Here is a 24,258-nt window from a genome sequence, read left to right on the forward strand (position 1 = left end):
CTTATTTTGGTGCGAGGATAGAGCCACCCTGTGTACTTTTCTTTAGAGAACAGATAAGGCACAGGGTTGAGGATAATGGAGAGATGTCACTGAGGAATGTATCCAACAGCACCCTATTAGCCATTAGGGCAGAGCGGGACGGCCATGCTTTGGTCTGTATTAAAAATATATCCTTCTTCTATCCCTTACTACTGCTCCCTGTATAAGGCCTCACATTAAAAAGCAGACACGTGAACGGGTGAAAACATAGTATACATGTTTGTTTGTTTTTTTTTCCAGAGGGGCCATTAAAACAAGGAACTGCAAACAGGTTTGTCTTAAACCATCTGTTTTGTCACTTTGCTACCAATGTCACAGAGCAGAAACCCATTTAGAAACAACACAAGCCTCTAGCTCACTTTAGATGAGTCACCAAACTAAGTATGCAAGCCTTCAAGCGTGAGTGGCCCAGAGGACATGAAGTCCTCCCTGGCATTGGTCACGTAAGCAGTTCTGATGTCCAAAAAGGCACAGCAGGGATTCAGGCATGTTGCGTGGCCTTACCCCCAAACCTCCATCCTGCTTTCCATAGTTAAAGACTAGCCTCTAGAACGAGTTAGTAAATAATGACTGTTCAGCTGTTCGATGGTTTAAACTGTTCACCAATAGGTGGCTTTCCTGAGTCATATAACATGTAGAAAACTACATTACATGCCACTTAGGCCTGGAGCCAGACATGGAATGGAGGAGGCTGTGGCTGGTGTTCATTACATTCCCATGAAAGGTCACTTGTTCCAGGGTGTCGGAGCCAAAGTCCCTTCGAGGGTGAAAAGGGATAGGATATGATTGTGTAAGACCTAGGGGTCAAATTTTTCACCTCTGTGTATGTGATAGAAAGACACAGAGAGATAGGAGAGAGCTCTGACATTAACAAGTTACCACGTGGCGAGCCAACAGTGGTGCTGGTGTTGGAGGGAAGGTCATGTACCTAGTGCTGCTGAGGGTTCATTGTGCATGACTCAGAGGTGGACATACAGAGAGGGACACACACACTGAATACCAATGTCATGTTAGACATTCAACCCATGGCAAGTAGCTTGGCGAGCTTTAATCCATGCACTGGTCAAAGGGAGAATAGAAAATATGTGGGCATGTAGAGGCGTTCTTTTTCTTTTCTCCCAGCCGTTTTCTTTTGTGCACTTTCTCCACCACTGTTTAAGTCTCAATATTTGCTTTGGGTTGAGCTGCTGAGCACTTCAATCTTAAGCCAACAGTTTTCACAGGGGAAGAAATACTCCTGTCTGAGGATGAACTAAAGTTCTTATCATCATCCAAAAGGCAGAAATACCATTATTGATGCACATAAAGGTCAAGAGGAGCTTATTGATTGTTGGAGAGGGACTGTGAAATTCAGTGCCCCCGATTTTAGTACCCAGTTATTTCAACCTTCTCAGCAGAAGTTATACCTGATGGGATGTCTGCTGTAAATGCATCAAGACTGCACTAAAAACTACTATACATTATACAGATGTGATACATCATAATGGATGTTGGCTGAAAGGCAAGAGATTATTGCCTGCCATATGATAATAAAAGCGGGAAAAAGGTTGTGGAAGCACTTACTTTATGTGTATGTGGTATTGCATAATACCTCATCCGGACCTGAGAGCTTTAAAATGATATTAAGTCTGCATCTGTAGTTGTGTGTAAATCTATTTAACAGCTGCCTTCAATATTCTATTGCTGATGTCGGCAGAGCTGCAAATTGACAGTTTACATCAACCAATAAATCAACGTGAAATAAGTTAATATAATTTAAATACATTTTCATGACATTTGATGTCCAGTTTATATTGGCAATGATGAGGAAAACATCACCTTAATCATCTCATTAATATTAATGATAGTCACCAATAGATGAATGACATAAATGATATTTGAAGATAATGAATGCAACTTAATTTTACTTTCTTGAACAGTGACACTGTTCTCTAGTCTCATTTGTCAATGCGCACACACTTTTGTCTAGCCGGGTTTTCACCAAAATTATACACATGGGTTGATCATTGTAGTCTTTGTCAGTACTCAAATTATCTCCAGACTGCTGCTCCATGATGGTTGCATGGTAACTAATGAGAGTGTAGAGAGGCAATGTGTGAAGATTCACAGACTGAAAATGATGCCAATTGTGGAGAGGTATACACGAAAAGAAATGTAGTCAATTAAAAAAAAAAAAAAAAAAAAAAACGTCATTTAAAGTGTGTGAATGTGTGAATCTATGAAGACACTCCAATTTTTTATTTTTTTTAATCCTATTGTAAAATGAACTGTCATATTAAAATGATCCCCACTCTATATTTAAAACTCATAACAAGCTAATGAGCAAAAGGGGATTGACCTCAGTCCCCAGACATAATACTGGGTGATAAAGTATTTAGTAGACAAGAACAGTTTAAGATATTAATGTAACATGGACCCAAGAGCTGGAGTTGGTTGGTTTGGATATTGTGCAGCACAAAGAAAAGCTACAAACAGAAAAGAACACGAGAATGTTGTTTGCTTCAGAAATTTCCCAATGGTTAATTACATGAATGACATTGAGTTGGCTGTAAAGTGTAATTACACATCTCAGAACTACTCTATTTAAAGTTTTAGTTACTGAAAGTCCTTTAGAGTGACTCTTGAAGTGAACGTGTCCCCTCCTTGCTCACAGTCTATATTAAGCCGGCTAGCATATAGGGCAGACGTGGACATACTTGTGCATTTAGGATATCTAGTGAGGATGTACACGCTCTCTCTGTCTCTCATGTACATTCACATTCACAAATCCTAATCCCCTACTAGTCCTCTGTCAGGGTTTCTCATGAACTGGTATGTTAACATAGCCTCCAGGAAAGTAGCTGTTCAAATTACGTAATGGACAGAGCAGAGACAAACTCAACTAGGGTGCAGCGAGGATTTGACTTGGTGCTGTAATGGAGAGAGTTCGGGCGGAGTATAATGTATGAAGAAAGCCAGCCTCTAACGATAACAGTATTGATTTATTTCCACTGCTCAGGAATAGATGATACATCAGTCTGACTTAAGAGACATCGTAGACTCATCTCAGGCCTCCTGTTCCAAGACAATGTCATTAAAAATTGGCTTGAATAGGATTTGAAATAAGGTTACCAGTTGACTTATGGTGTAGTGCATTAAAATAACTGCATGGTTAGTAACTGCACTTGAAAAGTTAAAGTACAGGTCGAAGAAAACAGTGGACAGTTTAGGCATTAAGGATAAAACTGTCCTTAAAATCTGTCCTATTATTTGTTAAAGTGAAGTGACAACTCTCCCAGTTACAGTACTTACTGTTCTGATCTGATGCCACTAGAATGTAAAACAGTAGAAATTACTCAATCAAGAGTTACACAAGAACAATCTCACAATCTCAAAGGAAGAGACTGAGTGCAAGTAATTTAAGTCATCTAAATGTGCCACGCAGAAACTGAATTAATCATCCATGCAGCACAAGCATGAATACTGATAACTTTTTCTTAGTTGACAAAACCATTAAACTTAAAGTAGTATCTGATTTTGTTTTCTGGCCTGGTTGTGAGTAGAAGAGCAATAACATGAAAACAAAACTTTGACATATTATCACCTGAAGAAGTTGGTATAGTCAATGTGTTGCATAACTACACACCCAGCAGACACAAGGCAACAATAGGATTAATTTTTGAGTGGTGTTTCTGGCCCCATGAATAAATATGTCCAATATTCACTCTTCTTTTAGCCCTGGTTAGGTATTCATCATCTCCTGATTACTAAGCAGTTAAATGCCTCACTATGTTGAGCAGGTTGGCACTAACTTTGTCCGCTTGCAGTTTGGTATCTAGTGGGTTTATCCCAGCTTTTTCTTTGAAAGCTGCTGGCTGCTGCTGGAAGGAGGGTAGTTGGGAGTGTTGGGACTGAACCAAAGAGTATGGGTGGGCCATAAACCCAAAACATTGAGCTGAAAGATGCCAAAATGATCTGTCTAGCGGTGGGAAAATAGAGTCGGGCGATAATTCTTTATCGTGGGTTCATCATCATGAGCAGCCACTTTCACATTTATATAGTCATTTGAGCGATTGCAAATATAAAAATGTTGATTAGTATAGCTGTAAGCAGCCTACATAAAGAAATAATATGTAGACATTTTTTTGATTGTGTGATCTGTTTCACATCTCAGTAACCCCATGTCCAGATCCATGCATTGCCATGGTGTCTTCTTTTTTTTTTTTTTTTTTAAGTATATTTTTTGGGCTTTTTTATGCCTTTATTTGATAGTACATTAGAGAGACAGGAAATGGGGAGGCAGAGAGAGGGGGAATGACATGCAGCAAAGGCCGTCCAATGCACTATTCGAACTGGGGCCAACTGCAGCGAGGACTGTAGCCTCTACACATGGGGCGCCTGCTTAGACCACTACGCCACTCGATGCCACTCGATGCCCCCCATGGTGTCTTTTTTTGATGCAGTGACATATGAATTAAAGACAATAGAGGGCTTCCATCATTGTATGGCTTTTCTACCACAAATGTCCTGCGCTATACTCGGTAGCTTAGGGTAGTAACCTGAATTACTTTCTCTGTTGTAGATGCTCCCAATGTAATTCACTTACTTCAGCTCTTCACTGTTCAATGCACAGATATTTTCAATGCAGTATCTCCAACTCCAGTTGACCTGGAGGTCAGTAGAACAAATATGAGGTCTGACACCAAATATCTAGAGGATGGTGGATTCCATTCACTCACGCCATTAGTATTTGCAGGGAACATTTTTTTGTGTGTGTGTTAGACTTAGTCTTTTTAGTCCTTTATTTATTATGCTTTGATATGTCACACCCCTTAGGTGGCAAAATATTTTCAACCCACTCTGTTTCATTTTTTATAACCCTTTCATTAAGCCATATCTTTTCCACCTGGGTTCCTCTTTCCCACCTGAAGAGATGGCAGCAACCTGCTACGCATATCAACAGATTCAGCAAAAAAAAAAAAAAAAAAGAGAAAAATATATAGCATACACAAACGTTGTATATATTACACATAAATATAGAAAAATACAACAAGCTCATGGAGAGGAAAGTCACAAGGGATGTCGGAGGGAGTGGATGAGTTGTGTGAGAAGAGCACTAAAACAACCTATGCTCTGACTTGCATTATTCATGCTAGTAGGTTTAGATACACATGCCTCCCTATAGAGTTTTAGTAATCCATTTAGATTAAACTCCTGTGCCACTTAAATGCAGTAAAAGAACAGACATTAAGTGGGTTGTTTGTATACTGAAAAGAGGATTTTTATGTCACCAGTGACAATACATAACATATGAGTAGGTGTTTGCTCATTAGCAGAACCAATTAGCCTAATGTGAATGATGAGGAAGGTGATGATTGTGTTGGTGGGATGATGATGATGGCGATCATGGTGATAGAATAAGGGCGTAAGCAAGATGAAGTGTTTTTTATAATCCTGTTCATAGGAAGATAAACAAGAAAAAGGAAACTCGGATAAATGCATGTAAACGCAACATCATAGGCATCATTCCCTCATATGAAGGGAGCTGTACATTACACATTAGATCAGTGTGAGCACCTGTCTCAGCCATTATAAGTTCAGGTATCAACAGTCATCGCTCTTGGCATGGGCACAGCCATGAGACTTGGCATTCTGTTGTGTGTACTTTGCAGCACTTTGTCAATTTCCCACCGACTTGGCTGTGAGTTCAACATTTAAAAATGAGAATGCACGAGAATGATGCGAAGTAGTAAGAATGAACAAGCATGATGTTTCAGCCTGTGAGTCACACACATTTTGTAAAGCACTGCCATCAAAGTAACACTAGGCAAGACTATTTGTGAAGGACTGAGAGCTGCCTGTTAATATTATGAGGTATAACATATACTGTAGGAACAGATTCCATATACTCGGTCATGCTGCTGTAACACTCCACTAGTGCTCTAAATTTGTATTAATCCATGTCTGAAAATAGTTCCAAACAAATGCACTATTTAACATGTTAAATTTGCTACTGGATAACTGTGCCTGGCAGTTTTAGGATATTACTGAGCCCTTTTCTTTCAAAAACAGATATATCTTCATTGAAGATGCTGTACAGGTTCAGTGGCACAGATAAGTTAGGGTGAGGGCATAGTGTTTCACTTTAGTCTTTTGCTTGCATGTGTTAACAAAAACACAGAACAACACTAGTGCTATCCTTTAAAATTACAAACATATATATTTCTCTCAAATAATAATTCTCAGCCCACAAATACCAGTTAGTTGGCATTCACACTCTTGCTAATGTAAGCTAGCAATGCTAAAAGTAGCAAATGCAGTTCAGAAAGTACCTCACACAGAGATACTTGCAGAATTCTAACACTTGATTGCAGATTTGGAATCAGAGAAGTACTTACTTAGTCAATAGGGATGCTAACAGTTGGAAACAAAGTCAATAAGATATGGCAAACAAATCCAAATTACCGAGGGTGATAGGCAGTCAATCAAAATGCAGGCAGATGGCCATGTAAACAGGTAGAGACAGGGAGCAGAATGAAGGCTATAAAAAATAAGGCAATAACACAACACAGAGAAGCTGAACAAACTGTGAGTGATCCTCTCTCTCTCTATATATATATATGTTCAGTATATTGGAGATCATTGCACATGAGGTGCAAGTGGGTGAGCAGGTGACTGGATTGGATTACTGTGGAAAACTCAAGAGCAACAGCTGATGGCCAGGTGGGGAGTGGCACATCTGAAAGAGGTTAGTATTCAGAAGACAGGGAATAGCGAGAGGAGCTAGAAGCAGAGGAGGGTGGAGAGGTAGATGGAGCAGCTGTCGCCATGACAAGATTACCACAGGTTTCCGTGCAGTCAAAATCTCACAAGCTGTGTGTGCAAAGATGTCTGAAACCATTAGACCACCATTATTTCGGTTGTCACTGTAGGCTTGTCTTTATATCTTATCTGTTGTTTTCCACACCACGTTTCTTCAGTTGACCGAACTTTTTGGCTTTTTGTTTTCATGAATTTAAATGTAATCTTTAAATGCACTTTTCTTCCATGTTCCAGCACAGTGGGCAGTATTGCTGCATTTGATTTATATTTCTCAGGATGTGCTCATAATTTGTTTTGCTGCTCCACCTCTTTATCTATCTCCCTAAATTTATTTTTTTAAGATCCTCTGACTTTTTTTTTTTTTTTTTTTTTTAAATCTAGTGCAACAGGTCAAAATTATTACTTATTCTGTGACTTGGTTATCCCCTGAGTTTTCTACTAATGCCAACTGTAGGATGAATGACCATGAAATATGGTACAGATATTAATTCTCCTCCCCCCATATTGATCGTCTCACTTGTCATCTACCTCCTTTATCAGGTCAAAATTTCACTTAGTTCAGTACTTTGGTAAATGAGTAGCACTGAATTAATGACATTCCCATCAGTCTAATTTTTAATGCTAATTAGCAAATGTTTGCATGTACCAAACTAAGATGGTGAGCGTGGTAAACATTCCCTGCTAACACACTCATCACAGGACATACACACACACACACACACACATGCGCACACACTGTCATAAAGCACCAAAGATGTCCTGCTTAGATCATTATTAATGTTACAGACACTGCTTATTGTACAATTAGTAACACAGCTCCAAATGTCAGGGGAAGGAAGGCGTGTAATCAATTCCCCCAGGTTAAACAAGCTCACTAGTTAGGCATCTGATTCACTGTTGCCTGTGACAGTGAATGATGGGGTGGATGTTTAGCCATCAGACAGCAGCCCGTTCCCTGCAGCTGTAGGTCTAACTCTTAAACAGCAGCATCTTGTTTTCTAGTCGGCGGGCAGAGTCTAGGGAATTGACGGCATATTGCCTCTGTGCCATTCGCTCATTGCAGGGCAATAATTTCCACACCTGTCCTGTGTCAAGCTGGTGTTACTCTACCTCTGTTATACTTGCTCCCTCTGTGTCTCTGGTCTCTCCTTCACTCTTGCATAGGCCCTCTCTCTGCCTGTTTGGTAATGACACAAGGCTGGGGCCCTGCTGCAGGGGGGATTAGACAGAGTTACAAATTGAAGTGGGTTAATCGGCTGGGCTGCCATTTCAGGAGGCATCTCTCAGTTCACTTGCCCCACTGCTCTATTTGTTTTTGTGTTACCACTCACACTCACTTGCTTTAAAGTTTTGGTTTAGTTATTCTGGTGCAAACAGTTAGAGACACACTTCTGCACATCTTATTATATGTTATGATTTGGATGACTTACGATCTTCATATATACATACATAGGCTATATGTTTATTCGTAGAGTCACCACAGATACACCATCTTCGTAGACATATTAGGAGCGATGATACAAAATCTAATGTAAGCCAACTTCAGGAAACAGCTCAAAAATACAATGTAAGGCAAATAAAATAAAATCAGGGCAAATTATAGCCTTTACATAATCATTGTCCAGTTTTAGAGGCAGTACAATTGCACACAAAGTCAATGGAAAGTCACAATTACATGCAAAGTCACTCAGAGAGGCACAAATTGACATGAATTGAGTCTGTGTCTGTTGAGTTAAAAATATTTCAACTTTTTTTTTTTCCCACATGTGCCGGCCCTATATTTATCTGGTTCATGAGCAAGCAGAAGAAAAACACAGACACAAGCCCACACGCACAGTTGGTGTGCCCATTGCTAACTAAGTCACAGCTCATGTTTCTACAGTTGGTGAAGCAGCTACAGTAAGTCCAGAAGCGAAGGTCGTGCAAATGAATCACTTTCTGTCTGGACAGAGCTTAAATGTTTGCTGAAACAACAACAAAAAAAATTAAAATAAATAAAGTAATATGTGATTTATTTGGCCAAAATCTCTGGACTCACAGGATGACAAAGGTTATCCCTGTTGATCTCGCACCGTTTCCTCTAGACTCTCTAGACTGCTAAGTAAACAGCTGCTTTGTAGCAATAGCCAAACCTACAGATAGCTCCTTTGAAGATCTTAGATACAGTGACTGCAAACATTTATATGCAAGTTATAACACATACAGAGAGGCAACAAAGAGTTGTCCACTGTGTTAATCAGTTTTATCGGGGGGGGGGGGGCTAAAAGTCTGAGACAACTTTTCCATTCAAGTGAGTGGAGGTGGATAGGGAGCAATATTATTGATGAGTTTTACCTACAAAGATGACTTTTTCATAAACTGCTAAATATTATTTCCAACACATGTAAAACCTTCAAGCATTCCAGCCTTGAGTGTGTAAGCATCTCTGCTGAGTGTTGTGTAGAGGGGATAACACTCATCACTGTGTGAGACCTATTTTTAGACTGTTAATCAAGGTAACATGTTCAGACTGACACACTCAGTATGATATCCCATAAAGTGAGTAGAGTGAGATTGCTTCATTTCGGCTCATCCACCCACGGCGACCTAACAGAGGTCAAAATGATGTGTGTGTGTGTGTGAGATTGTGTTAAGTGTGTGAGTGTGCATGCAGGCTTGTGTATGCCTCAACCCCATGGTCTAGCACAGGGTTTTGACACAGAGCTACTTATCTGTGTATGTATGCATATATAGGTCTGTTTCTTTTCTGTTTATCTCACATACATATCTGCTTTCCAGTTCTGTTTTGGGATTTACTCCAAAAAGAGAATAAATGAGTCTGAACTGAGTCTAAATAAAAGCTGTGTAACTGGTTGTGGTCCAGCAGGTCAGAATAGCAATATTGAATGATTAATGTGGAGGTTGCGATGGAAAGATTCCCAGATGAAAATATAGTTGATATTAAGTGTCAAAATATGCCCTAAAGACTAGTGAATTTTCGTGTTAACAAACATGGCCGGTGGAGTTGCTGCACTTGGTCTCAGCTTCTACGTTCAATTTTCTTCGACTGTCTCTGTGATTTTTGTGTTTCAGTGTAGCTGATTACACAACACAGTCGTTGTCACTGACATATCTTTCTGTTTCCATTGTCAGACAACTGTATATGTATTAAACAGTGATTTAATAGTTATATGATCAATGCTGCCTGTTCATAATAACCTCTCAGCTCCTGTATAGAGAGTCTAAATCAAATCACTGTTTCATACACATGTAGCCGACAACGGCATGAACATTTGTCACTGACATCTGGAGACCATTTTCAAAAAGCTGTACTTTGGGAGGGTTTGATAATGCGTTTGTGGATAAATGGCTAAAACAAGGAGAAATGGTGCATGTTTCTCACAAGATGAATCCATTTTCTGACATGGCTCTGCTGCTCTGTTTTGCCATCACAGCCATATAATTGCTCTTGTGGGTCACTGTGGTTTGTCTCACGTCTTGCACTAACACACAGATTTCACAGCACGTGGAAACTCATACTGCCAGCTGTCAATGGAGCATAGGGCTAGATTCTACTCTATCACAGCTTGTCAAAATGCAAGAACTTGATAATGGCCAAACAGAAGAGACGATGGGTGTGGATTGGTTTTCACAGCAGCTGAACATGACACCGAGAGCCGATAATGGGATATTGTTGAGAGGGGTAATGCAGCAGTTGCTCTTGGCTTTGTGGGATACTTTAGACATCACTTCGGTTTTTTCAGTTGTATGCATTTTGACTTTTATTTTATAGAACTGCATTTCAAGTGTTCATTTTGCAAGTTACATTTTGATTTTAAGTTGAAATGCCCATTTTTTTACAGGGCAAAATCAGAAAAAAACTCCAACATATTATTGTCTTCTCAGACTTGTTGCTCAGGGTCTTAGGAGCTTCCTTTCTTCCTTTCTTCCCCTTTCTCTTTGATTCCAGGAAGTGACACGGTTGGGAAAACGAAGCTGAGAACAAGCGCTGCTATTGTATGTTGTGCTATTATGTTGAGTTTTACATCAGCATTTCTGCTAAAGACAAAGCCTGAAAGAGTTTCTTGCTTTTTTAAATTATTCAGGATTATAATTGTCAGCTGTGGGAGTGTATTCAAGGAAAAGATAAATCAAAAAGAAAACCTGGATGAGATGTTTTGAAACACGTTTTGAAACGCTTTCCTTCTGGTGAATAAACTTTCTCCCCTCTTGCATGTGCATCGCCCATGTGTGACGATCGCATGTAAGAAATGGGTGTCCAATCCTTTTGCATTTGCGTATGTGGTCGTATTCTGTACACTGATGCACTTAGGATTTCCTAAGTGTGTTCTATTTGTCTGTGGTGTTGCAATGCTAAGTGTTTTATTGTTTGGTAGGTAGTGGGAGAGCTTGCCAGGAAGACACAGGAGGATACAGTTATGTTTTATCACCCTTTCCCCCTCTATGGAAACGTATATATTTTATGTTCATATACAGAACAATGCAGTGTAAGTAATGTTTTCTGCTCAATATATACCCAGACTGCTCTTTGTTTGATCAATATCAAAGTTTAAGAAAGGATTACAAAAAAAACTTTTTGTTGTGTTTTATTGATAGATTTTATTTCCAAAAGTGAAAATACTGTAAGCAAAAGTGGGATTGTAGATTTTTTTTTTTTTTTTTTTATGATTATTATTATTTGTTTTTGCCAATGGCAGTGACATGAAAAACAAGTCTATAATCTTGATCTCTCTCACCAGTTAAAGAGGTCAGTTAGGTTGAGTTGAGGAGAGGAACAACTCACTGGGAAAACAAATAAATTTGGAGATTAGTGCTGACCGCAATGTATGCTCGGGTTAGTGCGAGATGCACTTTCATTTTGGACTACTACGGGTATTAGGGCTTCTTCATGTTCACATCAAGTTATTATTGCTTGTTTTTGCATGTAAGAAACCACATTTCGGTTGAACATGTTAAGTTTGAGCATAAAAAAATAATTAGAGTGGCTTAGTCCTCGAAGTAGGACAAAAATATGAAAAATATCATTGACATGTTTTATACATGTTGTACGTACACCTTCTGGTTAAAGTGCAAGCTGTGCATGAGACATCTGCCACACCTGCAACAGAGTGGAGGTGAATACAATTCCATTTTCACTGATATTCCACTGACCACACTGTCAGCTTTTTTTTTCATTAGGACAATTTCTTCGATATAAAATAGTCCAACTTTCAGAAGAGTGTTTCCCTGGAAAGTTTTTGACCATTTCCAGCACTGATTGTATCACACTTGCACCTCTGATTGTACATTTATCTCCTTTTCTATGAGTGCAGTTGCAAAAAATTTGGAGATTTCAGCGGTTTTCATTCAAGCCAGTTTGAATGAAAACCATTGCATTGAATGTTTTTAAGACATCTTTTTCCTGAGGTTAAGAAACGAGAAGAAGAAGAAAAACACTGCTTTGCTTATACTGAACAATGGCTTTACAGCGAGCTAGCCACTTTATGTCACACCCATCAATACTATTTTTGTGTTGTTTTTTTTTTTTTGTAAGTGGTATTGTGAAGATGGACTGAATTACTTTCCACAATAACTTGTCTCTGTCGTTATCCTTGTGTATTTCATTGCCACACAAACACACACACGCACATTCTGACACCTTCCAAAAGCACCCCTGTGTCTCTTGTAGGTCAGTCCAACTGTGAGGAGATATTGCTTCTTCAAGGGTGTCCTTGCTCAAGGAGATACTGTATACAGGCCATCAAATCTGAACTCGCACCACTCTGTACATGGACAAAGAAAAAAGCCATACACCTAGAGACACACGGACAACACTTGCCAAAACTGGATTTGTGGTCCGGATACGCGTTGATAACCAGTTTTCTGTACTCACTCGGGCTGTATATGTGCCATCGATCCACAGATGTCCGTATATTGCATTATCTTACTGTTGACAATGTGTAGATGTGGCGTGTGCTTCTTGGTACTCAGTTTGAATAGCAATCAGCTTTGTCCCTCAGTTCCCCAGACCTCCATAATGCATGAGGCGTGGGACTCCACCGGTGGATCAGTGTATTGGTATATGTGTTGTGTATGTGGGCTATAGTCGAAGGACAGCTGCCCATAACTTTAGCAGGCACCAGGAAGAAGGATTAAGGCAAGTTTGTCATAAAAGAGTAATACACTAATACGTGCACACACACGCATGTGCACACAATCTCTTTGTGGTGGAGAAGCGGTAAGTGGGACAAATGGCGTGCGCATAGACAACCCCCCCACCCCCCCACCCCCCAACCCTTCTCTTTGGCCAGCTAACCTTCCATCTCGTGTGAATGACAGCTGAGATTGAAACCTCCATCAACTTCCCCCAGTCTTCCAGTGGGATTCAAAAGCACCCCAATAATCTGCGTCCTGCTCTGCCCTCTCTTCCCTTCCACATCATACCCCCCCACACACACCCTTCACCACCACCCCCCTCTCTGAATTGCCACTCCACTCTACTCCTCTCCAGGGACACAAAAGGGCCTGCAGATGCTCCAATCGACTCTAATAAATTGTATGTAGGCAGTTAAGCTGCATGACTGCCAACTGGCAAAGCTGTGAACCTCTGCTTTGGGAGAGCACTGAGGGAAAGAGGGAGAGAGAGAGGGAGAGAGAGAGAGAGAGAGAGAGAGAGAGAAAGGTTCCTCTAAATTTGATTCACCTTCAGCAGCGAGCTCTCTTGAAAGCTATGTCCAGGCCAGAGTAAATGATGAAAGAGTATGGAGGGAAAAGGGAATATATATACAGAGAGAGAGAGAGAGAGAGAGAGGGAGAGAGGGGACACTTGGAAATAGAGAGAGAGGAGCGCTGTGATGGAAAGTGAGGTTAGACAAAGTACAAGTAAACAAACAAGAGTCTGGGCTTTATTGAAATCTGTCATCTAGTTTCCAACATGCCATAAACTAAAGAAATGCTCTTGAGGGAGTAAAATACAAAAAGTGCACTGAGTCTAAGAGCTTTGGTCAGAGTAATGCCCCGAGACCTTAATAACACACAAAAATGCACACACACACACACACACACACACACACACACACACACACACACACACACACACACACACACACACTCAATGTCTGGCTGACCAGCAATTTTTGCAAATTATCCTAAAAGCACACGTAGGCATTTACATATGCCCGTGTAAAAGTATATTGTAATTCTTTTCATATGATTGAATAATCGATGATTATTGGATAATCTATGAATTATTTAATAATAGCTAGAGTGATACAAAAATTTTGAGGCCTCTATGAGAACAAAATATGAGATAAAAAAACAAAAACAGGAACAATATAACAATAAATATTCATTTTATTTTCTAAAAATAACCTTGTAAGTGCTCTCTGGTGGACAGAGAATGTAATGACACTATTTCAAAATGGCCTCAGACATACTGCCCCTGTCATAGTATTTGCGTTGTTGATTTTTTTTTCTTCTTAAATCAATTTAGATACTATAGTTTCAGCTGTCAGTCTGACTGTTGTGTTAAAAAATAGTAACATTATTTATTCTGGAGCAAATGGGGCAAATGATACCCCTGCAGCAGCCCCCGTATGCTTTCCTGTTGCAGATTTACTACACGCAGTGCACAAGCTGTTCCAGATACAGAGCTGAATCCCGAGGACTCGCTGCACATATATCTCCAGAGACTGGGGAATATACAGTATGTCACTCAGCTCTGTGGGGATCAGCATGTTTATTATTAGGCCATCTTTGGAAACGCTGTACCCTATGCCACCCTGTTGCTGACGGCACGAGGACCATGTGAGAAAGGAAATTGAAAGCCACTTGTTGTTGGAGGGCGTTTTTGGGAAGAACTGAAGTAGGTGGATGATAGAGTGCGGTATGGACATATGGCTGAGTGGTGGGGGGATCACATTTCCTCCCCACTAAAGGTATTTGAAGGAGAGGAGGGGAAGGAGAGAGTGAGATAGACAAAGAGGATGGAGGCAGAGGAGGATTCAGAGGCTGGCTGCTTTTGGATTCAGTCCTACACTTCAAGGTCACTGCACTATAGAAATAATTTAAAGCAACATATACCTCTTTCAGGTTTACAACCCACCCACCTCAAAAAGAGAATATTATTCAAGATCAAAATCACATCGCAATCACACGTTTTGCCAATGAATAAATAAAATACGCAGTCCATTTTTGCCAATCAATCATTTGGTTGACCTGAATGCAAAATATGCCATTCTTGGAAAATAATTTACATCAGTGAGCTCTGGGGAGGAGATATTGAAATCAGATTCTTTTGCAGGGCCCTTCAGAACCAATGTAGCACCTCAGATCCAACACCTGTCATGTTCTCTATACAGCTCCCTTGGCTGTGTGCTGTTTAGTGGTAATGATCTAAGCCATTCACACTCTCCTCCAATGTGTTCTCGTATCCCTTTTTTTTAAATTTTTTTTTATTTTACCCCTACTGCATGCAAATAGATGCAACAGGAGCTCCTCTGAGAATCAGATGTGTAGATGGGGGGGGGGGATGTAGGAGAGAGAGGGGAAGATATAGGGAGAAGCAGATGGAGGGAGATTTCTATAAAGGAATGAAGGTAAATGGGGAGAAAAAATAACACATGAAAGAGAGGGAAAAAAGGAATGGATGGGGCAGATGAGAGGGATAAAAGAGGACGAGAGGGGAAAGAGTAGAGGGAGGTCATTGCTGGTGCTGAAATCAGAGACTGGGAGTGAAGAGCTGTGAGAATAAAAGCAATTTGCATCACTGCTCCACTGAGCCTTCCAATGCCTTTCATTTACCCCCCCCCGCCTACACACACACACACACACACACACACACACACCACACACCACACACACACAACCCCATCCCTTCCAGCAAACTCGCCACACCATTCCACAGCTAGCTCCCAAATGGAAAACTGGCATCAAGGGTAATGGGAAGAAAGAGACATATAACCAGCACTCACTATTTACTACACTGAAGTGGCGACTCTAGTGGCTGCATAAATGATAACTCCTGTCTGTCAGGAGTGAAGGCCGAAGTATGACAATGTTACAAAACATGTTTTATTTGAACCATGTTTCTTAACCTAATTTTTTTTTGTTATTGTTTTATGTTTTTTTACCCAAACTATGATCTAACCTGCAATAGTTCATTTTATAGCCACTTGGGGGCAGCAGAAACAAACCTCTGAACACAGTATTGACATATTAGCAGGGGGCAAACGTGTTAGCAGTCACCTGTTGAAGCAACGTCAGAATTGATTTCAAGTTGTGTTTCTGTCTATATATGTAGGTCCAATATTCACTCTCTGTCGTTCGTCTCCTCTCTTAACTGCTGAGGGAAATACAGGGCTGCTTAGCGGCTATATTCTGTTTGCTAACTTTGCCTGTCTTGGTTCTGGGCAGGTAGTGTCCTGTCATTTCTTTGCTGAAAACAGCTGCCTGCCAAGGCCAAGAATGAGTGAGTGTGGCCCAAAACAGTAAAGCTGTGGGACCAAACCCAAACCAAAACAATGAGTTGAAAAATACTAGCTCTATTTAGAGCCTAGGGGAGTTGGGTCATAATTCTCTGTGGCTTTGTCATTACAAGCAGCATTTACATTAGACATAGTGATCTCATCCATGCTTTTTTATTGTAAAAATATTGATTATAGCCACTACAACCAAATCATTTTTATACCTAAATTAATCAAAAGTTTAATCATGGTGGAAAATTCTTGTGTATGTCTGTTGTGAAAGTAATGACAAAAAATGACATTTTGTTGATTAGTAGGCTACATTAGGACTTACTTACTTACCATGGAAATGAGATTTTCTTTGTAAAGTGTGAATTAGAAAAGACAAGACAAAGACAAAAAGAGACGAAAGAAAGTTGCACCAACTGAAAGATTTCACATAGCAGAGTTTAGAGTTGGACTTGTAACACAGCTTCAGTCTAATATTCGTTTTTCATGCTGTTCTCAGTCCAAGAGAAGCCATGTAGTACAGGGGTGGGGATGAGATGTGAAGGGTTAGTAGACAGGGCAGATTGGAAGATGACTGTGGTTGATGAGGTCAGAGTGGGCAGCTTGAGCATCCTTTTCTGTTTTGATAACTTGTTTTTCGTTCACTGCTGATCTGTTTGCCAAAGACATAGAAGTTGGACATTGTTTTGTTTTTTTTTATACTGAGAAAAAGCAGCTTCACATAGAGGCTGAGACAATATATGGCACAGATGAGTCTTTACAAGTCTTTCCATTTGAGCAATGTGAGATGGTTACTTACTAACACTTTTGGCATCCGTGAGTCTGCCTGGCAGTCAAATCATATCAGGCTCAAACTGCAATATCCATGGCATGAAATGCCAATATGAGATTTGTACAATCAGTACAATTTGGCTGCCTGAAGGGCTGACTGACCAAGCATATACTGTAGCCTGGATATAGAAACGTCTGGGAGCTTTGTCTCTGTCTGAGAAATCTGTCCACACAATGACTGTGGTAGTAAAATGCACCTTTTCAGTGACGGAACACAAACTTGTTTCAAAGTTTGAAGGAGCACTTTTTGGAACCCAGAATCTGAATGGGGCTATGTGTACACAGATCAGTTAAGAAACATAGTTCTCACCCATTACCACGACGCAGCGGTCAAGTCGCACTTCTAGACTTTATACATTTAACTGCGATTTTCTGGCAATTGCCGCATTGCAAGCTGATATGCACCTCTAGCAGCCCTGTCCTCGTTTGTTTAATCAGTTCTACTCATAGTTAATTAGCTATGATAAACAAAACACTGTGTCACTGAAAAAAGTGACTCTTGGAACCATTAGTTTTCCTTTCCTGTGTATTTTGGAGTTAAACAACTATACTTCAGACTTCAATTTCAGAGTTGATTTTCCTAACTGAATTTGAGGAGTGCTAAACTAAAGCACGCTGACATTTTATCAGGCTTCATCAAGGTATGTGATTTAATCTTAAAAAGAGAAGCCAGCAGCAGAGGGGACCTGAGCTGAACCCAAACAACTTTAAAGAACATTTAGTTCCAAATATAGGTTGTTACATTTGCCGGTGCAACTCAATATTGCAGTAGGAACAGTCTTATTTTGTTTTGCAGCACTGTGTTGTTGTGGTGGAAAAACAACTTTCAAACAAAAGTTTAAATTTGGAATACATAAAACAATTGGAACAACAGGAACGTTTTATTTCCATAACAGAGCTAGACTACCTTAAGTGGCTTTCACTCAGCATTTCTAAGTGATATATGAAGGCAACTGGACTTGTTTAAGGTTCTTGAAGACGAAAGGCTTCAGTTAGAATTGAAGAAGAGGTGGAGGGTCTTCAAGAGCCTTCGTATAGCGCTTAGAAATACCATGACATGAATGACTAAGAATCTTCAAAGACATATTCACTCAGCATTGCTCACATCAGGAGGGACTCTGGTCATTAAAAGTATCTGAGGCTTGACACCGGTTCATATAGCTTGGGGTAAGATGACTCGCGACGATGAGCAGGTCACGGTACTTATTTCAATATGTGCTGGCAAATAATTCTATCCTATTCCATTCCATCACTTGCAGAGGTGGCTACAAGCCACTGCAGAGCGGTGATGACAGTACCTCTTTCAGTGCAGCAGTGTATGCCGCCGGCGGACCAGGTGAGCGGAGTCAGCACATCATATGGAAAATGATCTTTCAGCACCAGATTCCTCCTCTGGCTGCGGGGGGAACACCCATGCAGACTTTTGATGATGATGATGTAGCTGCAACAGCACATGTATCAGTGAGCTGAGCAGCAGCATTAACTGTACTTGTTACCTTTGTTAAAATTCAGCACAGATGCAGTTTAAGGCGCATACATAGGAATAGTTGGAGGGAAGAGGAATAACCTTTAAAAAAGGAGTATTCCCTCCAACGATGATGATGTTCAGGGGTTTAGATAAAAGATAAACCGTGTACTGTAAATTTTCCTCTTCAGGGAAGGAAACTTTCAAGTTCAAATTTCACTTTTTTCCAATGAAAAACACAAGCGACACTGATCATAGACAGATTGTTTGGGCTGAATATAGTTTTTGTTTAACAACAAGTTTAACAAGAGATCTTCAAAAGGAGGAGGCATATTAATGCAGTTGGAAGCGCGTAGCGGAACTGGAAACCAGTTATCAGTTGCAATGGATTCTCACATTCTGTTTCAGCTTTGAGTGTGAGAATACGATGATCACTCTGTGTTGTCCTCTCCTTGCCAGCTCGGCTGCACAGCATATTCTGCTGCTCATAAATTCACCATCATTCCCCGGCATCACCCTCTCTTTCCATTTCTCTCTCTCTCTCTCTCTGTCTCTCTCTCTCACTCTCTCTCCAACATAGTTTATGTACTGATGCTCATTATGACTGTTGTTATGACAGCCTCCCTTGCACTCACATGCACACACCGCCGCTGCAGTTATTCTGGTGATTTACAACCTCCTCCTTCCACGGAGAGATAAAGAGAGATGTACACTATAGATGTCTTTGAGGAGAGCTTTATGTTCACGGTAAACTAGCCACAGTGGTACCTCCACGGGGCCCATCCCACAAAGCAAACCACAACTTCTTCGAGCAGACAGGCTTGCAATAACAAGCTCTCTTGGATGACAATGGAAACATTCACTCAGTTAAATAACCTAGTTGTCACCCCCCCCCCCCCCCCCCCCCCCCCCCCCCCCCCATAACTTTCCACAGCTACTCAAGAGTACTACAGATTTGAAAAGCTTTGTGCATATGCCAGCATGGCTGATGGGTTTTTTTTTTTTTTTTTTTTAGTGATGCAATACACATGACTCATGTTATCTAATCTCCGCTGTTAGAAAGCAGTGAGGAAGCTTGTAGAATGCACAGTGCCAGGTGAACAATCACAGCTGCATTGTTTCTTTCTTCTTCGATCCCTGTTCAGCCCATGCTGTGATCCCTGAAGCACAACAAACACACACACACAAACATGTACAGCACAAGTTTCTGTGTATACTCACACGCACAACATGCACTGATACACACATGAAGACAGTTGTATTGGGAGGATATGTGGCGTGTTTCTTGCTGTAAGGGATGTGCTTTTTTTAGCGGTTTAAATGTACAAATTTCTGATGCAACAGGAAGACGTATTGTGCATGTGTGTGTGTGTGTGTGTGTGTGCATGCATGCCCACAAGCAGGAGAAGTAGAGAAGCCTCCCTGACGTTTCATGTGTTTGATGCCTGTGTATCGATGAGTTCAGAGGAGATAGTTTAGGAGGACGACGTGGCAACAAGCATCTCTTCAGCCACACGTGCTGCGGTGCACAGCATTCCAGAAAGAGCGCATAGTGTGAGCTGTTACATAACCACCGACCAGGGATGGAACTGTTGGGAAGGCAGCATGTGAATTCAAGAATTTCATCGGTGCAAGTGTAAAGCCACACAGATATGAGGATTCAGTTGTTTGATGGGTGATTTTTTTTTTCCAAAAGTGAGAGCACAGATGTTTTGCTGTTTTGTGTTAGGAACCTGCTGCTTCATTTTGGCGTCAGTCTTTCAACATCTAATTTAGCCTCTGCATACCACTCCAAATGATTTTCTTCACACCATCCTATGTAAGGCATTCCAATGTTTATATCAGAATGGCAAAATGAAACTTTCAACAATCCCATGCTGCGTTTGACCCCCGGATCTACCCAAATCATTCTATTCCCGCTCCAAGTCCAATTATAGCGCTGGATGTAGTAGAATTGCCACTCTGCTATTTATGACTTTGAAAAACTCAATTCTCAAACTCTTAGTTGTCAGCACCCTGAGCCAAATAAGGTACAAACAACAACAACAACATGACAAAACCTATTTAAGTCAAACAAGGATTTCACTGAGAAAAGCTGCTCCCGTTTCCCAGACTCCATCCAGTCAATATCCAAGCCTCTGGTTCCCAAGGTGCTGTGGGATGTCAGATCTGTAGCCGACGGGCATATTCAAAAATGCATGTTCAGCCTCTTTGCCAGGAAGTGGATGTGCCAGTCATGACAAAAAAGTTCCCTTAGACAGCAAGTTTATTTAACTTAGTTTTTCATGGATGATTGGTAGGCTTCTTACTTCAGTGAGCTACATGAGCATCTGACTGCTGGCTTGACTGTTTTATCGTGTCCTAGATTTACCGTCAGGGAATTTCACTGCCAGTTTTCAAACTTCCTCTGTTCGTTAATAAAATATTAACCTACTGTAGGTTTTTTTTTTCCAGTTTTTATGTGTGTGCATGTGCATCGTGTTATAACAATAGAAAATATGCATTTGGATGTGCAGTGCAATCCTGAATTTGATCACAATCAATGATCTGACCACTTTGAATTTGAATTTTAAGATTGTAATGCATTGACTGAACTATATATTAGGAATTTTGTTTGTTTGTTTTGTTTTTATCTCATGAAATAGTTATGTTTTCACATTCTTCCATTTCCCTTCCTGTTCGCAAATCCGATTTCCTGATTTGGCGCATTGTCTCCACCAACTGTCGCCCGTAAGCTCAAATACGTATTGTATTGCATGCCCGCAAAAATATTGCTCTGCAGCATAACCAGTGGTCAGAAACCTCCACAGGGTACCTTTAAGTGTCCCAATAAATTTAATAAATGATATATAATAAATACATAATATGAGCTAGCCTTAGTAACACTGCTGCTGGGAGAATGGATATTATGTTCATCAGACTTTAATGTCTGACTGTGCTATGTAAAGCAGACATATACAGTCCCTCAAAGGCTTTGTGCTGTCTGTGCACGATTTGATGTGATGTGAGAGGATGGTCTACCATTCTAGTTCTGGGAAGAACAAACAGAGGGAAATGGGTGAATATGTTATGCAAGTACGACATAGTGCGCTCATTTCACAAACAGCACTTAATCCCAGAAAGACAGCTACTGACAAAGCAAATAGAGCATATAGGAGATATTTTGTAAAACAGATTTTTGAGGTTGCTCGGAGGGTATTTTCATTTGTCTGGAACATGTGGTCTCTCTCTCTCTCTCTCTCTCTCTCTCTCTCTCTCTCTCTCCCTCCCTTTCTTTCTCTTCTTTGTGTGTATGTATGAATGTCATATATGCACAAAAACACACACACATTAAAACCAACCGAGCAAGCCACGTACATATGCTTCACCCCTTTATCATAACAGACCCAAACTGACAAACACACAACACACACACACACACACACACACACACACACACACACACACACACCAAACCCAAACCCAAACCCATCTGTCTCTCTATCTCTGTCTCTCTCCCCTTCTCTGACACATACACATTCTTTCACACTGTCTGTCTTTACCTCATGTTTCTATGAATGGAAGGAATTCCCCATTGCTTTGTACTGAGAGTTTTTTGGACTGTACTGCTACTGTTCCGTTTGCTTTTAAGTGAACTTCATCCAATATTGAAGGCGAGTCTGGTCTAATTTGAAAGCTTGCAGTGGAGCAGCTATGTAAAATGTTTTGCTTTTTTGGAGTAACCGTCCCTTCAATCTCTTCTCTCTCTCTCTCTCTCCCTCTCTTCCTCCCTCTCTTGGCGCGTTCCCCATCACTTCAATCGTCACCCCTCCCCTCTGTTATTCCTCTTCCTCTCCCCCCACCCCTTCCCTCCCTCCCATCCCCCCCCCCCCACCCACCCTGTCTCCGTCCTCCTTTGCTCCCTCTCTGTGCACTTACAGGACTACACTTTGACGATGTACTTTCAGCAGGCCTGGCGAGACAAGCGGCTGTCCTACTCTGAGATCCCCCTCAACCTGACCTTAGATAACCGGGTGGCTGACCAGCTGTGGGTCCCCGACACCTACTTCCTCAACGACAAGAAATCGTTCGTCCACGGTGTCACAGTGAAAAATAGAATGATCCGACTGCACCCGGACGGCACCGTACTGTACGGTCTAAGGTGAGATTTTAATCTCTTGGAAAAACACTTTTGACTACACAACAAGACTAGGGGCTTAGATATTTCACATGTGTAAACAAACAGAAAAAAACAAACAAAAAAAACCATATCTGCCACATGCTGGATGAATACGGCACCAGATAATGATAGACTATGCTGCGCAAATTGTTGTAATTTCCACTTCATGTTGTCAAACACTTCCCACTTAATCCTTTGTACTTTCTATTTTTAAAATCAAATAAACAACCTGGGAGGAAAATCAAACTTCTACCAACTTTAATAAAACAATGAGTCAACAATTGCTGCATTGGTCTCAGTCAGTAATTAGCTCATTAGAGCCAGATGAAGAAAACTACTGATGTGAGGTGCAATATCACCCCTGAGTGAAAATTATAATGTTGATGAAGTGACCTACTTGTGTCCTCATTTGCAGGACATGTGCACATTACCAACTAAATGCTTCTGTGGTACTAAATTCAACTCCTTTGCAGGGACTCTAAATAATTTACATCACCACCAACAGTATGAAAAAGCACATAGAAGTACTTAGAATATTTACAGGTGTAAAGTCATAAAGTTTAACTGAAATTAAAATTAAATATAATTTTTTCTGCCCACCCAGGAAAGTTGCAATGCTTACATCAGTTTGCTAACCGGCGCATGTGTCAGCTGCAGCTTGAAAACCTTCCTGTAAATGTCATGTCAGTTAGTTTAGACGCTGGTGTGATTCTTACTTTTCAAAACCACTGCTAACAGAACACGCCCATGGTTTCTAAGCTGTACAGTTACTTTTTCTCTCTTCTTTGCCCTGTTATTGTGCAGTTTTCCGACTCCAATGTTAATCATATATGTGCACCGATACACCCCTGTCAGAGGCTGAGAGGAAAAGGAACATTTTTTGATAGTCCCTCAAAGACCTTTTCTTCTTCCATTCAATCATAAAATGCTCCGAACAAAGGCGTGAACATTGACAATTTGAATGCAGTCTTGTCAGATGATTGAAACATCATTCATCTTAGTAATGCATCCTACCAAAGAACAACTAAAGAGCATATGGTTGTACTTTTTAGTTTCCTCAAACGTAGTGTGATGGATGAGTTTCTCAGACAATGACAGCTTTCAACATTCAGCAAGTTTTTTGACACATTCCCAGCTACAAAGACTGGAGTGCAACTTTTACCAAACATCAGGTTTGATCTTTTTCTTTGTAAACACTTCTTCGTGGAGGCCACTTTCCCCAAGCTGAGACATTTGCATATTTGATATGTTGATATGACACGTCACAACTGTTTTCCTGTTGCCAAAAACAAACCCCACTATTCTACTCTATGAAATGATTGACCCGTTCCACTGAGTTTCAACCTCTCAAAGTTAACATGATGACAGTGCACTTCTAACACCTCACTGATGTCTCATCAGTTCATTTTGCAAATAGGTCTCTGATGCACAAACTCTATAAAAAGTTATTGAAAACCATAACATCTTAATGGCCGTCATGGCAGCGCATTGGCACTGCTGTGGGAGAATGA

The 24,258-nt window shown here is 40.6% G+C and overlaps 1 protein-coding gene across 2 annotated transcripts in view; it reads left to right on the top strand.

Moving 5' to 3' along the window:
• LOC111234376 (gamma-aminobutyric acid receptor subunit beta-2) overlaps positions 1-24,258 on the top strand; it is a 71,953-nt gene that overhangs the window by 3,554 nt on the left and 44,141 nt on the right. For both annotated transcript variants that reach the window (XM_022762437.1, XM_022762438.1), the window contains exon 4: positions 22,509-22,729. In XM_022762437.1, coding sequence (XP_022618158.1) covers positions 22,509-22,729 — 221 coding nt within the window. The remainder of the gene's footprint in view (positions 1-22,508; positions 22,730-24,258) is intronic.

This window comes from Seriola dumerili, unplaced genomic scaffold (genome assembly GCF_002260705.1).
Source record: "Seriola dumerili isolate Sdu_G_001 unplaced genomic scaffold, Sdu_1.0 BDQW01000449.1, whole genome shotgun sequence".
Lineage (NCBI taxonomy): Eukaryota > Metazoa > Chordata > Actinopteri > Carangiformes > Carangidae > Seriola > Seriola dumerili.